Source organism: Podarcis tiliguerta (assembly GCF_965153285.1).
Source record: "Podarcis tiliguerta genome assembly, chromosome: 12".
NCBI classification, from domain to species: Eukaryota; Metazoa; Chordata; class Lepidosauria; order Squamata; family Lacertidae; genus Podarcis; species Podarcis tiliguerta.
The window spans coordinates 29,971,469-29,988,608 of NC_139545.1; the positions used below are offsets into that span (position 1 = coordinate 29,971,469).

At 43.1% G+C, this 17,140-nt stretch overlaps 1 protein-coding gene across 13 annotated transcripts in view; it reads left to right on the top strand.

The window, feature by feature from the left end:
* THSD7A (thrombospondin type 1 domain containing 7A) overlaps positions 1-17,140 on the top strand; it is a 281,259-nt gene that overhangs the window by 221,490 nt on the left and 42,629 nt on the right. For all 13 annotated transcript variants that reach the window (XM_083405309.1, XM_083405304.1, XM_083405301.1 and 10 more), the window contains one exon: positions 2,310-2,573. In XM_083405309.1, coding sequence (XP_083261435.1) covers positions 2,310-2,573 — 264 coding nt within the window. The remainder of the gene's footprint in view (positions 1-2,309; positions 2,574-17,140) is intronic.

Here is a 17,140-nt window from a genome sequence, read left to right on the forward strand (position 1 = left end):
CCTGCCTCCTCTGTAATGACAAGGTCTGGTCTTAGCGTAACTCCTCCTCCTACCCGTGATCACTGAGATCGGTTGTCCCAGCGCATCCCCCTCTGTGGAACATGCCCCAGCCATTTTGTTGGCTGGGACCCACTCCCCGGCAGCCCTGACCCCTCCCCTTAAGAACAAAATAAGACCTTAAAACAATAAAAACAAAAACAAAAGACCCCAGAAAACAAAAAAACAATACAAATAAAAAACTATAAAATTACAAATCCGTTAAAACAAACAAATTCCCAACTAAACATCCATCCCACCCCCATCCACGTCCCCGCATATACAAAAAAAAAATAAAAAAATAAAAAGAACAAGGAAAAATTTAAAACATTTTTAAAAAGCTCTGCGCCACTCCGGAACCCCCTGGGCCGCAGCAGCAGTGACAACAACCGTCCCTGTGAGGCCTGTCAGGCCCCGCCCCGGGCCAGATGGTAAGTGGCAAGAAGGAGCAGGGCCCTCAGACACCCACACAGGAGAGTCCTCCTGGGCAGCAGAGCGCAGCAGCAGTCCTTGTGAGGCTTCAGGCCCCGCCCCAGGCCAGATGGTGAGTGGCAGGAAGGAGCAGGGCCCTCAGACACCCACACAGGAGAATCCTCCTGGGCAGCAAAGCGCAGTAGCAGTCCTTGTGAGGCTTCAGGCCCCGCCCCGGGCCAGATGGTGAGTGGCAGGAAGGAGCAGGGCCCTCAGACACCCACACAGAAGAATCCTCCTGGGCAGCAGAGTGCAGCAGCAGTCCTTGTGAGGCTTCAGGCCCCGCCCCGGGCCAGATGGTAAGTGGCAGGAAGGAGCAGGGCCTTCAGACACCCACACAGGAGAATCCTCCTGGGCAGCAGAGCGCAGCAGCAGTCCTTGTGAGGCTTCAGGCCCCGCCCCGGGCCAGATGGTGAGTGGCAGGAAGGAGCAGGGCCCTCAGACACCCACACAGAAGAATCCTCCTGGGCAGCAGAGCGCAGCAGTCCTTATGAGGCTTCAGGCCCCGCCCCGGGCCAGATGGTGAGTGGCAGGAAGGAGCAGGGCCCTCAGACACCCACACAGAAGAATCCTCCTGGGCAGCAGAGTGCAGCAGCAGTCCTTGTGAGGCTTCAGGCCCCGCCCCGGGCCAGATGGTAAGTGGCAGGAAGGAGCAGGGCCTTCAGACACCCACACAGGAGAATCCTCCTGGGCAGCAGAGCGCAGCAGCAGTCCTTGTGAGGCTTCAGGCCCCGCCCCGGGCCAGATGGTGAGTGGCAGGAAGGAGCAGGGCCCTCAGACACCCACACAGAAGAATCCTCCTGGGCAGCAGAGCGCAGCAGTCCTTATGAGGCTTCAGGCCCCGCCCCGGGCCAGATGGTGAGTGGCAGGAAGGAGCAGGGCCCTCAGACACCCACACAGAAGAATCCTCCTATAATCCAATTTGCAGGGCTAAAGAAATGTAGGAAATAAAAGATGTCTGCCTGACAAGGAATTCTGTGTAACTCGAAAACTTGCTTATTTCTACCCAAATTAACGTTGGTCCAATGAAAGCCGCACATTATCTGATTTGGATCTCTTCCACTTTAGGGCCTGGTTATTATTTAATGAGCAATAGGAAGAGCTCCTAGTTTAATCAGAACAGAGAATTACTGGTGCTATATCGACTGTCTCTGTTCTGTCTATGCTGGTAAACATTTTAATGACCCCACTGTCTTTCCGAGACGCATCTTATCACATCTCATAAAAATTGTATTATTTCTGAGCAAAGGAAAACATGGCAGCATCCACTGAGGCCCATTGAAATGGCAAGAAGGTAGATACGGATTTCAGATTTGGATTTACGTAATAAAGCTTTCACATAGTGATGTATTTTAAATAGAGTTTCCACTAAGGGCTCATCCCCACTTCTGCTTGTCCCATGTCTGGAATGCACAGGTCTGAGTGGTTTTCCTCTAGTCTCATACTTTCTAGGCGTGGGCCTGAGAGGCTTTGCCTTCGCTCCGCGCTTTAGTGCTAAATCGGAGCAACCAGCAATCCAGAGAAAACTCAGTTGACATTTGCTTTGATTCACTGGTAAAAAGCGGGTTTTCCCAGGGGGAGGTGGTGGGTCAAGTGGAAGTTTGGATGAGCACTAAGATTATTTTCAATGGTGGAAATCAGTACTAACAAAACAGGGAACACAAATTGTGAAGACAATTTGCAGTTACTAGTATGGGAGCCCCGTTGACTTATAAGCGACTTATAACAAGCACCATAATAAACATTCAGATAAAGGATATCCCAAGAAAGCAATTTCTGAAGTTCTTTCTACTCCCTTCCAGGAAAAAGCAAGAAGAAGGAAAAATGCAAAAATCCCCAGCTGCATCCACTGATTGAGACCCAGATCTGTCCATGTGACAAGTATAATGCCCAGCCTGTAGGGAACTGGTCAGACTGCATCTTACCCGAGGGCAAAGTAGAAGTACTGCTGGGAATGAAAGTACAAGGAGACATCAAAGAGTGTGGGCAAGGCTACCGTTACCAAGCCATGGCTTGCTATGATCAAAACAGCAGACTCGTCGAAACATCACGATGCAACAGCCATGGTATTTAAAAATCTCTCCTTTTTCTGGTTGGTTAAAGCTTCTGGTTAGTCTTTGAATATCACAGAGATACAGCATATAGGCAGAATTTGAAGGGGGGAAATCACTGAGATAGAAAAACGTGTTGTTGCCTTAGGAAGGTGTCAGGGAACTGCCATCAGTGCCGGAGGGAGAGAGCAAGATCCAGAGGGATTCCAGAGAGCGTCCTGGGATTGGGAGAGGCAGCTCATCTTCTGGGGAAGAGAATCAGCGTAGCACCAGTGGAGAAGCGGGGCAGATGGGGGAAGCTGCGAGGCGGTCCCATGACTCCTTGCCAGGGACCAGCGGGGAGAGTAGGGGTCCTCCGCTGCCTACGCCCCCCTTGCGCAGAAGGCTTCCGCGCGGAGAGAGTAGGAGAAGACTAGGCGTCAAAGAGCTTCTTTGCTGGAAGAAGTTTAAGAAACGCCCACTGACGGATTCTGCCAGCGATTGAGACAGCCACGGATGAGTGGCTGTCCAGACAGAAAAGGTTCACTCAGGCAACCCAGCCAGGTGTTTGCACTGGCTTACGCACGAGCAACCCCTAGAACCATTACAGAAGGTATTCAAAGCCAATGTAAGTTAAGGAACCTTTCTCTGCAAGCCAGGAAAATTCCTTACTTGTTGTTTTTCCAGGGGTGTGTGTGTGTGTGTTCCCTTCCGTAAAAAAATAGATCCAGAGATGACATGCAAAAAACCTCCAGCTCTTGTTCATCGCTTGTGGTGAAAACAGTTGCTATAGAGCATGCAACACCATGGGTTTCTTTCAAATTCACTGTATCTTCAATTTACATTATGTTTCATGGTTTTTGCTGCAAAAGACTAACAGGGCCACTCCTCTGGAAATGCATTCCTATCCCGTTTGTATATTGGTATGGTTCAAGAATTGGGTGTGAATCATAGAAAACTGGGCATTCACATTCTGACAAAGAGCTAGAAGTTTTACTGCCTTTATTATTTATGTCTACATGGGCCAGCTGCCGCCTGTCCTCAAATTCAGCAGGTAGCAACAGGTGCCCTTTTTAAGATGTTGAGGCTGGCTTTATCTTGCCTTTTTAAAAAAAGTGCATTTATCTTACTATTTTAAACTTCTTTTAGTTGACCAATAAATGCAATGCTGGATAAATAAGCAATGGTTTTATGAAAAGTGAAATCTTTCCTTTTTTATATACCTTTACATTTACTTAGTCATGTTATAGATCCACTGCAATCTATGGGGCTTAAAGATAGGAAGTTGAACTGCAGTGGTTCTCAAAGCATGACTATCCAACCCCCCTTTGTGTTGGTCAGGGGCAGGTGGGTTGAATTGCATGGAGGTGTCCCTCAAGCCAGTTCTGCTGGTCTCTGTTGGCCTTCTCCCAGCATCCACCTGCAGAGTGACATCAGCATCACCCCACTAGCTTCCCCTTTAAGAGGCTGAGAGATAGCTCAGTTGGTAGAGCAAAGGTGTGGGCAGGCTTTATGGGGATGGAGTGGGGCTGAGCCAACCTGAGGTCCATTGGCTCTCGAGCTGGCCCATCTGTGGTTGCATGCTGTCCCCACCTTCCCACCTAGCTGCTTTGTGTGGTGGAGCAGATGTGGCAGCGCCCCCAAAACTCGGTTAAAGCCCTGGGACCAACTTCCATTTTCTAGAGTCCCAGATCATGGCTATACAAGTTTTGCATAGCAGGTGCATTTTCATAGTCTCCACGGAAGTGATATATTTAAGCACAAACAGATTGCGGGGCAGAGTCAAGGCGCATGACCTCATTCAACCCCTCTTCATGTTAATTTGTACCCAAACGAAGAAGCTTGCATTTAGCTCTTCTACACTGCTGAGGTGTGTTGAGTCACATTTTAAGAGAGTTGTGGCTTCTCTGCATAACAAATTAACTGTGCTTGCTATTCTTTGCTGTTATACATAGCAAATCATTGTCTGTGAGCCTCCAAACAATTTTCACAGATTGGTGTGAGGTGTTTTGTTTAAAAACCAATCTGCTTATGAGAGCTATAAGACGTTGGAAAATTGGGAGCTGGATATAAAGGCTTCCAATCACACACAACAAAGCTTTGAGTCTAGAAACCTTAGACTATGGGTAACACAAAATAATGAAAGACCTTCAGTCCGACAGAAGCAAGAGGGGCCTACTGCCAATCACTGTAGCTCTGAAGGATTATTATTTGAAAGAGCAACGATAAAAACACTGGGAAATCAGGAACCATCTATTCAACAGTACAGAGTAGCTGGAGCTGATGGAATTGCTATCTTGCAGTGTCAGAAGGGAAATCTTATTATGTTGGATGGAATCCAAACTGTTTGCCACAAGAACACAACACTATCCAGTAAAGAAATTACGTAATCTCTTTTCTTTTATTTTGGTGCCGCTTCTGAAGTTTAGAAACTCCTGAGAGACAGATTACTGGGTGAGACATGGTCTTACATAGACACCACTGACCTTGGGTCTGATGTGACCTATAACGATAATAAATATAAATCAAGAGTACAGCGGAGTTAATCCTGTATACCGTCAGGATACGTAGCAGCAGGATTAGGGATAGCAGCATTAATAGACAAAGATGGTTGACTTTCCATTGACTTTCCATTGGGTTGACAGTTGTTCCAACATCACTTTTCCAGTAAGACTTAGTGAGCTGCTTCATGTGTTAAGTTTTTAGTGTACGCCTGTATTGAACATATACATTGTACTTCTGTGTTTCAAAGCACGTGCTGGACTTGGGTATTTCTTGAAACCGGAGTGGGGAGCTTAAGGCCCAGGGGACCCTCCCAAGGCTACACCCCTCACTAGTTTTGCTTCATAACCCAAGTGTCCTTCTGCCTGACTAGAATGTGTCCTTGAACTCTGATAGTGCCTTTTCTTTGGATGGAGGTTGGGGGGGGTTGTGCTTGTGTGTGTGTGCTCACATGCAGAAACTACCCTATTGTATATAGGTAAAAATAACATTCATTGCTCTGCCAGCTTTTGCCTCTGGTCTCATCCACCACTGGGATGTGGCCAGAAGAAAGTTGCTCAGAAGGGAATGTGTCTCAGGCTGAAAAAAGTTCCCCACCCTTGCCCTAGAGGGAGCTCCTGATTGACCAGGGCTCTTTATTGCATCTCTTTGGGCTGTGCCATACAAAGCAGCCTCAACAGCACTGAAGATGCGCCCATTCTTGCAACTGAAAGGAATCAGTAACTTGTCTTTGTATTTTCGGTTGCATATCTATGCTGGATTGGTAGTTTACGTGGCAATATTTTGGCCTGTCATTCCCTGGACAAATTAGACAGCGTCCTTTTTATGACTAATTATTTTGTTAGGTCATGCACGGCTTTCCATCATGTTGGCTCACTTACTTGCGTAACAGTATTCCTAAGCCGCCCTGTAACATAATTCTAAGGGCAGCTTTAATCAAGAAATAGAACAGTTTAAAATCCAGCATCAAGAACAAACAGCAGTAAAATTAGGAATATAGGATACTTACAGTAAGAGAGAGCAAAAACGGTTTAGAAAGACGGGAGCAATAAAATATTTTCTCCTGGTGTCAGAATGATGCCAAGATGGTTATCGGACAGGTTTCTCTGGGGAGGACATCCCACAGCAATGATCCCATCACTGAAAAAGCCCTGTGTTCTGTACCTAGTCACCATACCCCCACATTTGGTGGGAGCACTTTAAGAAGGGCCTCCAAAGAAGATCTCAAGAACCAGGTATAAGTACACGTGGAGAGAGGTGATTCTTCAAGTACCTTGGTCCCAAGCTATGAAGGAAAGTAAAGGAAAGCAGTACAGTGGTACCTCGGGTTACCTATGCTTCAGGTTACATACGCTTCAGGTTACAGACTCCGCTAACCCAGAAATAGTGCTTCAGGTTAAGAACTTTGCTTCAGGATGAGAACAGAAAACGTGCTCCGGCGGCAGCAGGTGGCCCCCATTAGCTAAAGTGGTGCTTCAGGTTAAGAACAGTTTCAGGTTAAGTACAGACCTCCGGAACGAATTAAGTACTTAACCCGAGGTACCACTGTACCTTGAATTGGACTGGAAGCCAGTGGAGATTGTAAAGTACTGGCATGATGTATATAACTCAGTCAGAACCCTAGAGCTTTATTCTTAACTAATTTAAGTTTCCAGACCATTTTCAGTAGTAGCTCCCCACACAGTGAGTTGCAGTAGTCCAAGCAGGAGGTAACTAGGGCATGGATTACTGAAGCAAGGCTGTCTCATTCCAGGTAGGCAAGTAGGTAGTGTACTATTCTTAGCTAGTGAAAAGCTGTTCAGCTACAGAGGCTACTTGTGCCTTAGTAACACAAATGAATCAATGAACACCTCCAGACTACAAACCTGAACCTTTGGGGGATTTCATCCTGTTTAGAACAGGTTGAACACCACTTGCCCCATGGGGTAAGTGATCTCCAATATGCTTCAAAAATGATACTTTTTAAAAATCGCTCTCTTTTTCAATGCACAAAGAAAGAGACCAAATAAAAGAAATCTGTCAATCATCTTGGGCATCTCAAGAGAGACAACACACAAACCTCTCACGAATCTCTGTTTATATGTCTTCAGCAAAAATTATATATTTGTCCATCTGTGATTGCTTATCAAAGCCTGGTGTGTTGGGTTTTTGAGGGGGTGGTGGTGGTTAGATTTCTATTTTTTTAAAAAAGTTGAGATCTGGAGACAATATGTCTCCTGTATATCATCATTCTCTTGATCCATTTCTTTTGTAGCAATGTCAAAACTTAGTCATTTCATTGCCCAGTTTGGCATTTCAGTTTTAATCTACCGGTAAATCAAATGTGGGCATGGATTTTTTTTAAAGAAAATTAATGTTCTTTAAAATGTATAATGTATTGATTTTATATTTAAAAACATAACTTAAAACATAACTAAGCTTCAGTTTCAGAGAATATTACCCACAGCAAAAATCACACACAAATTACTCCCTACAAATTACAGTATAAAGAATAATGATTATTCTTATGGTTCCTTCAGCGTAAACAACTATGAGTTCCACAAAGTAGTTTATGAGATGGCAGCATTACATCATTAGTTTTCTTATTCCCATGCGCTACAAAATCAAACCACTCTGATCCAAAACTATCATTCTTTTTAGTCCCTCCAGCCAATTTTAATCTACTTAATATTTTAAAAACCTCTTAAGCAGTGTGCCGTATGTATGATATAGAAACAGTATCCATTAATACAAAACCACAACTTGAAACTGATAAAACAATATACAGAAGATACATACACACAGTATAAAAACATACAGAATATGTTCTGGGGATTCATATGCTTAGAACTGTCCAGAACTGGGTAAAGGAAAGCCTGAACAAAAGTTTTTATAAGATGTCTTATAAAAACATATATGAATGACATGGATCAGTTATGCCCAAACAACGCTACACAAAGGTGTCAGAATTGTACCTTGCAAAATGTATAAGATCACAGAAACAAAAAATGGTGGTAAAACTCAAAATGGTGCTGGAAAATGTAAAAGGTAAAGGTACCCCTGCCCGTACGGGCTAGTCGTGTCCGACTCTAGGGTTGTGCGCCCATCTCACTTAAGAGGCCGGGGGCCAGCGCTGTCCGGAGACACTTCCGGGTCACGTGGCCAGCGTGACAAAGCTGCTCTGGCGAGCCAGCACCAGCACAGCACACGGAAACGCCATTTACCTTCCCGCTATAAAGCGGTACCTATTTATCTACTTGCACTTAGGGGTGCTTTCGAACTGCTAGGTGGGCAGGAGCTGGGACCGAAAGACAGGAGCTCACCCCGCTGCGGGGATTCGAACCACCGACCATGCGATCGGCAAGCCCTAGGCGCTGAGGTTTTACCCACAGCGCCACCCGCGTCCCTTGCTGGAAAATGTAGGGAACATTAAAGCACTATTCAATCGCCTGTTGTGTTTTCATGGAAACTTTTGGGGGCACTGAAAGGACAACAAACCATAATTCAAATAACTCTATGAAAAGCCATTTATAATACAAATACTATATAATATATATTTTGACCATCTCAACCATTTTTTTTTTAAAAAACTTATAAAATGTGGGGGCATGCATGCCTTAACAGATATAGTCTTTCCTTAAGCTTTGCTTGATCATAGAACGAACCAACATCAACTTAGTGCCCATATTTAATCCTATAAGACTAAGATTTTAATGCTAAACACACACACACACCACATGTCAGTGGCAGCTGCAGGAGTTTGATTGGAGCATAAACTCACCTCTGTTGGCAGAGTCTAGTGGAGAGGAAGCACCACGGAAGAAGACTCCTTGGTGTGATTCCTGCATTGCAGGGGGCTGGACTAGATGATCCTTGGGATCCTTTTCATCTCTACAGTTCTATGGTTCTGTGAAATGTTTGAGCAACACTGATGTATGGATAATGGACAAATCAGGTTATCAGTGCTGGCTGTAGCACTTTGGACAGCAAAATCTCTATTCTTGCTGTATTCCCAGTACCAGTGCTACTCGGATAAATCTGAGTGCTTATTTCTAACTTCTGCAGCCCATTGCACCGGCATGACACGTGAACCCTGTTCAGAGAAAAATACCACAGCCGTTGCTGTTTGCTGGATGCTACTGACGGCAGACAACTTTTGCCATTGTAATTTCAGAATGCTACTATATAATCGGACCATTGAGGATTATGACCATCTTCTCTTGTAACTCTTCTCTTGGTCAGCACTCTGATGCAGCAGAGAGATTTAACGTTTTTATATAGGTCATAATGCACTTCTTAATTCATGCCGGTTTATTTTTTAAGACCTCAGGCACAGTCAACCAGTCCAGGATGGCTTGTCTGCTGCCTTATTAGTGGGAGATTATTTCCCCCTTTAGCATTAATTAAATGAGATACATTGATTTGTGCTGACTCTACAAAGCTCTGTGTGGTTGCAAGGCTTAGGCAGGGGATTAGAGGGGAATATCTGTGCATCGGTGAATGTTTCTAGAACAGCTGTTGGGAGTATCCATGTGAAGTGCTGAATTTCTTATTTAATTGCTTATGCTTCTGATAGTAAACTCTCAGATGCTATAAAAGAGTCCATGTGGTTGCAAACATTGCTTTATTGTTTATGTGTAGTCTTTCATCATTTTAAAAAGTCTTTTTTTACAAATTCTACCCTGCAGCTATGTGAAAGGAAAGTAAAATGAAATAGCAATGCAGAAGAAAGACTTTTAAAGTTCCACTTTGTCTTGCAATGTACCTTATGAAATACGATATTATTTCCACTGACGTGTCAGAGGTTATAAATTTATTTTAGCCATTTCGTGTATTCAGAAATGTGGACTATGAACAAACAAATCAAGGTCAGAGTGAATGAGAAGATATTCTGATTCCCTCCAGTACTATTGAATTCCACATCTCCATGTTGTACAGTGCTGTCGAGAAATTGCCTCTAATGAACTTGATGAATGAATCTCTCTAATATATCATTGTGATTGTTGTTGGTCATGCAAATGGCAGCATAACCACAGAACTGCAAGCAGGCGAGGAGGTGAACAAGGAAGCAGTGTGAGTGGTGGTGGGTGGCAGCCTGTGGCCCAAACAAACCAGAGGGGAACAGCCAGGGCAGGGTTGCTGCTGCTGCTTCTTCTTCTTCTTCTTCTTCTTCTTCTTCTTCTGCAATTACTCATAGCCGAGTAAGATTGTCTTCCATAAACACGGTTTTAAAAGTGAGTCTGTAAGTGACTGTGTGGAAGCCATTTCTGAATCCACACATCCTTCCACAGTGGGGACATAGGTTTCTGGGTGGGAGTTGGTCACAGTGAGGGTTTGCTGAACATGCCTTACTCTTAGCACATTTCTCCCTTTCGTCTTGAGTTCAAGCGTCTTCAAAGCCCATTGCACCTTTGGTAAAAGCTGTTCTCCAATTGGAGCGCTCACAGGCCAGTGTTTCTCAGTTGTTGGTGTTTATACTACCTTTTTTAAAATATTTGCCTTGAGAGAGTCTTTGAACCTCTTTTGTTGACTACCAGCATCAACTCCCCATCATCTGTCCTACTCGGTGGCTGCTGTGCACCTGACACGCTTCCTCTTTGGCCTTGGCAACGTTGGAGGCAAGGAGGAAGAAATCAGCAACAAAGCAGAACGGTTGCTGGGGACCTGCCCCAGCAGGAGAGTGTCCTTGTGGGTGATCGGGATCTAACTGGGTGGATCGGTACAGGGCACACTTTCTAAGCCTTCCCACTCTCCCACCGGTTACTGCTGATGGTTGCTGTGGGAGAAGGGAGAATGAAACAATGCCTTTCTTCCCTTGCTCTCTGCAGCAGCGGTGACAGGGGGAGAGCGAGGCGTCTTGGAAAGCTCACCCTGTGCAGATCTGACCTCCTTTCCAGCCTACCTGCCAGGGAGAAGGAGAAGATGATGATTTGGGGCAAGCTGTGAAGGGAGGGGGCTTGGTGAATGTTGCGGTGGTGGGGATGATGATGAACAAAATCAATTCTCCTGGAAAACTGGGAATATCCCCTCCCTCACCCAAGTTTAGGATATTCCAACATTCTTCCCCTGAGTTTCTTGTTCTTTGAGAAAAATTAAGTGGCTTGTGTAAACGTAAACAAGGTTTAATAATAAAACTGTAGCAAAATAACATTATTTCTGAGAGAAACTAAAAACAACATTATGAGAGGCTAGTCTGAAGCAAGAAAACGAGAAGAGGCAGTTGGTCCCTCTTAACTGACAGGACACAAACAAGCCCCGCCCACCAGATACCCAACATTCCACTGATCAAATTAGGTCCTATTGTTTTTCTTACAGTGAAGGGGGGTGGGGGGTGGATGGGATTGGCAAGAGCTAGCAGGATCAGCAGCTCCTAGAATTTCTAAAAGAAATGTGTGATGTGCATGAGATGCTTCAAATAGCACCCAAGATTATACTGCCTTTGCATTTGTCCCATTCAGATATGCATAGATTATTGCTTTTTTTTACTTTCTTGATGTGATTTTTATAATACAATGAAATCCAGTGAGATTCAGGTAGAAATTGAGTTTTTCAAAGGCTGTGGCACACCTTCCGTTTCCTGACCTCCATGCACCTGGCAGACGTTGGTTGTCAAGTTTGCCAAGCATGTATTGGCAGGGAAGCCCAATCGATAAGACTCAGAAATACGAAATGATTAGAGCGTGTGTTGAACGGGAAAACAACAACAGCATAATATTGTGGCATGAGTAGAGGCCAGCTACAGCAAGGTTTAGTAATGGCCACCAGCTTAGGTAGCTTCAAAAGATTAGACATAGGAGATATCAGTGGTTACTAGCCAATAACTTCCAGTGTTCATTCCAGAATATGATGAATAGCAGTTCCTGAGGAGCCAAAATAGGGAGAGCGCCATTGCGCTCATGTTCCGTTTGTGGGCTTCTCAAAGGACACTGAGAGCAGGATGCTGACTAGTAGGCCTTTGGTCTGATCCTGCAGAGCTCTCCTTAAGAGCTGGTCCCAGAATTCACTCTTAAGTGTACCTGCTATGAGTGTGCCTATGTTCGTGTATGGAAAACCAGTGTAGGGAAAACCAGATGTTTCTTAATGGCAAATTGGAGGATGAGGGCAAATAGTTCTGTCACTAACCTGAAATCATTTGCTTTGGTGTACTTTCCACTTAAAACGGTGAGACTTGCATCCCAATAAACATGCTTAGGATCAAGATATTAGAATAAATGATATAGTGTCTTCTTGCAAAGGCTAGAATGTGTCATGATGGCATGATAATCATAAATGTTGATGAGAGAATTCAATAACAGTTTAGTCAAAAGGTGCTGTGTTTTTCGTCCGTGTCTGGTTGCTGCATCATAGCACGTTGATGCGCAAGGAAGACTCTCTTGCCATTTTAACTAGTGTCATCGTTTCTAATCTCGCAGTGAGTCATGACCTGTGAGGTGTCCATTAGCATGAAAAACTAGGGAAGCCACTCTTCAGTAAAGAAGGGACCAAACTGCTGATGCAGAAGATCAATTGCTGTGTGCCACTGAAGCCTTGGAGGCTAATCCTGAAAACAAGATAAAAGACATGCCGTTGTTCAATTCATCACTCCATGGGCTCTTGTGACATAGCCATGAATACAAATACTGTCAGGTAGACTGTAAATACCTTTGAAAGTCAAGGGAGATTCAAGAAGTGGTGTCCTTCACTAAACCTAGAAGATCAGTTCTGTACTTGCACAAAGTAAAAATATATTGGAATATCAGTATCTGTATAATACATGGGTGCACAATTCCAAGTTTATATTTCTACAAATGTGTAGCTGCAAATGTTGATTCACCCACTTTCTGTGAGGTAGCTGTATCTTTTGAAAATGTGTCCGACATGATAAGCGTTGGGTTATTTATGAATTACAACGAGGGTTTTTGTTTTGCTGGAGCAAAGCTCATGTCTGCTCTCCCTCCGTTTTTTACTTTTATTATTTGAAGGTTTTCCCATTTATACTGCTTGGATCATTATTATCCATCTTTGTAACTAATCTGTATAGAAGGCTGCCCAAGAAACTGGGGATGGTGAGATAGTCAACCCATATTTTATGGCTTTTAATCCAACCCGTGGAAGAGAATATATATATATATATATATATATAACCGCTACTTACATGCACAATCACACCACCACCCTGCACAAATAAACTCCGTAGCCAAGACTCTCATCTCCAGAACCAAACGCCTGGCTGACGAAGACCACTTGACAACTGAGTTACAGAATCTCTCAAATGTGTTAATTGCCAATGGATACCAGCAAAACAGGGTTACGAAGCTAATCCAAAACGAAACGTCGCCTAGACACCCCAACTTTTACACGGGAAGACACCCGAGGACACCAAAACCTGCATTCCTGTACCCGTGAAAATCTACGAAAGCATATATATATATATATATATATACCTTTATGATCGCAGACTAAATTGTGTGGCAGATTCATCTGGAGTGCTATATTTGCTGGACTTTCAGGTATAATTCCTAAACTCTGTTGATCCGGTGTACAGTGGTACCTCAGGTTAAGTACTTAATTCGTTCCGGAGGTCTGTACTTAACCTGAAACTGTTCTTTACCTAAAGCACCACTTTAGCTAATGTGGCCTCCTGCTGTTGCAGCCCCACCGGAGCCCAATTTCTGTTCTTATCCTGAAGCAAAGTTCTTAACCTGAAGCACTATTTCTGGGTTAGCGGAGTCTGTAACCTGAGGCGTATGTAACCTGAGGTACCACTGTAATGCTTTCAGGGCCACATTACGACTTGACAGGCAGGCAATATATTTCACCCTCTTCTCACATATAAAGCAGATGCACATCAATTTATCATTTACATCAGGGGAGACTTACCTGTGACCCTGCAAATGTTGCTGGGCTCCAATTAATTCCCACTAGCCTCAGCCAGCATAGCCAGTGTTCAGGAACAATGGAAGTTGTAGTCCAATATCTTCAAGGCAGCCGTGCTTTACATGAAAAAACCCATAGGTCAAAGAATCAAAACAACTTGGCCTCCTCCCCTGCATTACCTCATTACATTACATTTCTTTTTAAGTACTTATTTTCTCAGCTTGGCTCACTTCCAGCATGACCCCCCTTTCTTCTTTTCATGTCAAAAGACCACACATCCCACTTTATATTTTAACAGGGCTGCCATCTGAACAGCTGTCCCTTCACATCTACTCGGTAGCTTCCCTGACTCACTTATCCTTTAATAGTGCTAACTAGCATGGTGCCGTTTTCAAGGATAAGTTGTTGAAGTTAGGTACCCTATATAATCTGGGTGATTCATGAGTAGGGATGAGGGAGGAATTTGGTTCAGTTCATATTATAGATGAATATATCAAATCCATACTTTCCAGAACAAGAAGCAGCCATCCTTTGAAATTTGCCCTTATCCAAAGTTTGTGATGCAGTTATCCAACCAAGCTAATAATAATAATAATAATAATAATAATATAGGGGACATTGTGCATAAAAAATAATATTAGTAAAAATAACATACAAAAAATGCACTATATTGGAGAAAATTGCTTCCTGAAACATATGCATTATTCGGAACTGTACCAAAATATGTTTATTAGGAGAAATTCACATTAAAATGCTAATAAATTTACATGAGAATTTAAAAAACCCCAAAACATTTGCAAATTGCTGCAGAAATGTGAAGAACTGAAGACTGGAAAAATGAGAAACTGAAAGATCCTTCCAACTCTGTTCAAGAGGATCTCATGAATCAACTTCCAGTACCTGAACAAGTTGTTCATAGACAGTCCTTTTCCCATAACGTCTCATCTGTACCTCATTTAATAATCACTTTTTCATGATAGGGCCACTCTGTGGGCTGGTTCAGATGTAACACAAAACCATGGTTTAGCATTTACCAACCCAGATAGGTGGGATGATAATAATAATAATAATAATAATAATAATAATAATAATAATAATAATCCAGTCCCACTCCCCTGTCCTTTCTTCCAGGAAAACGTTTTTGCTTCTGTTTTTATTAACCACAGGCCTGGTATTTCATCCACACCTGAACAAACAGCAATTAAGCTTAGCTACTGGTAATAGAAACAAGGTGATTTCACACCTTGGCTTTTGTACTTGGCTTGTTTAAATTAGCCGTGGTTGGATGACATGCTGAACTGAGGCTAATATAAAATGGAAGCTGAAGGTTGTGATCACTTCCTTACAACTGTACCAGTCAGAGGAAGAAAGAGGAGATGGAGCCCATGAAAACTCAGAGAACTTAGGCTCAATCAATAATGGTTTAGTCTTACATGCAGACACAGCCTGCATGTTTATCTCTTCTCATATCACCCTGCATCTGTTCCTCCCATACACATACTTGCCATTCCTCTGATTTCTCCTTGCCATTTGCTCTTCTGTGTCCCTCTTGTTTTCTTCTGTATGAGTGGTTACATCCATTTTTCTTTGTCTGTGTTATTAAGACAGAAATATGGAAGAACATTTGGCCTACGCATGTGAAAGATGATAAATGTCTTGACCAACTGTTGGGAACATCAGGTCAAAAGGCTGGAATTAAGTATTTTTCCATTACAATTAAGACTTAACCAATTTTGCAGATGTCCAGTTTCATCATGAGTCACATTGCATGACATTGTAAATACATTTAACAAAGCATAGTTTATGATTCTCAGCTTTGGGATGGGCATAGTAGTCTTTCTGAGCGTTTGCTATTGTCTGGAATTATAAGAGGACTTGTATCTAAAAATCCATGTAGGTGTAACAGGAAGTGCTACATTGGTAGGGGATAGTCTGGTATTTCTGCTAGGAAGGCAAGAAGGCAGGCAAAATAAGTACTTAGGAGCTATCCTGTTGCTTCCTAATAGTATAGGAAAAAGTACTACCTGTATAGGGAGAAAGTGCAAAGCTATAGATAAATCCCAAGGACTGCAAAGAACATATGTTTGCTATCAGTATCAGGTTTTTATTTATTTAGTTTAAATGTATGAATCTGCTTGGTGTAATATTTAATGTGCTATAAAAAACTAATGTTTAATGCAAATTATATAGTCCCCTGCAATTCGTATATTTAATTGCCCAAAGCCATGTTGCTCCATTAGAACTGCAACATAACCATAAATACCTTGACTAGGATTAACTAACAATCACAAAACAGTTACTTTAATTATTTTGGTGGGTGCATGTTTTCCTCTTTTGAACATTTGCAGTCTAACATAGTCCTGTGCATGTTTACTTAGAAGTTGGTTTGGTAGTGCTTACTCATGGGTAGGTGTGTTTAGGATTCCAGTCCTACTTTTTAAAGAGATACATGACTGACTTCTGTATTGGTCATAGAGAAACACAGCATCTGACTTCTCTTCTGAGTTTGCTCACAATGGGAAGAGTGGTGTTCTTCTGCTGTGGAAAAATACTGGGTTGCCTGGACTATCTGGTGGTGATGTGTAGACAATATTTGCTTTTCTCATGTCTGCCAAGATAGACAACTTTGTGCACTAACCTGATAACAGAATAGTAATATAGTATGACTAAGCAGCAAATATGTTAATTTAGCAATAAACAAGCTAAATAGAAGCTGATGGAAAAGAGACACCCAGTGACAGGCATTACCTAACCAGAGAAGTGAAAATGAAGCAGTCCAGACGGTGGGCAAAGGAGACAGCTGGATCTTTCCATTCCTAACCAAAGTGAGCTTTAAGAATATGCTTGTCTTTGCAAATATACACACCAGCGAACTGAAATAATCCAGCATCTCTAGCAGACTCTAGTCCACAAAAGCTTATGCCTCAATAACTCTCTTGGTCTTTAAGAGGTTTTAAAGCAGAGGTTGGACGGTCATCTGTCACGGATGCTTTAGTTGAGATTCATGAGTCGCAGGGGGTTGGAATAGATGACTTTTGAGCTGCCTTCCAAATCTGCAATTCTATGTTTCTGTTACTCTTACCTAAGACTCTTTGTTATATTTACAGTGACCTGCAGCTCTTCTATTTGAGGCCATTTTGTGGAGATGGAGTGGAGAAACCGTAGCCTTCCAGATGGTGGTGTATTACAGCTCTCATAACCCTGACTGCAGACCATGTTGATGGGATGGGAGTCAAGGTTTTACAGCATCTGGTGGACTGCAGTTT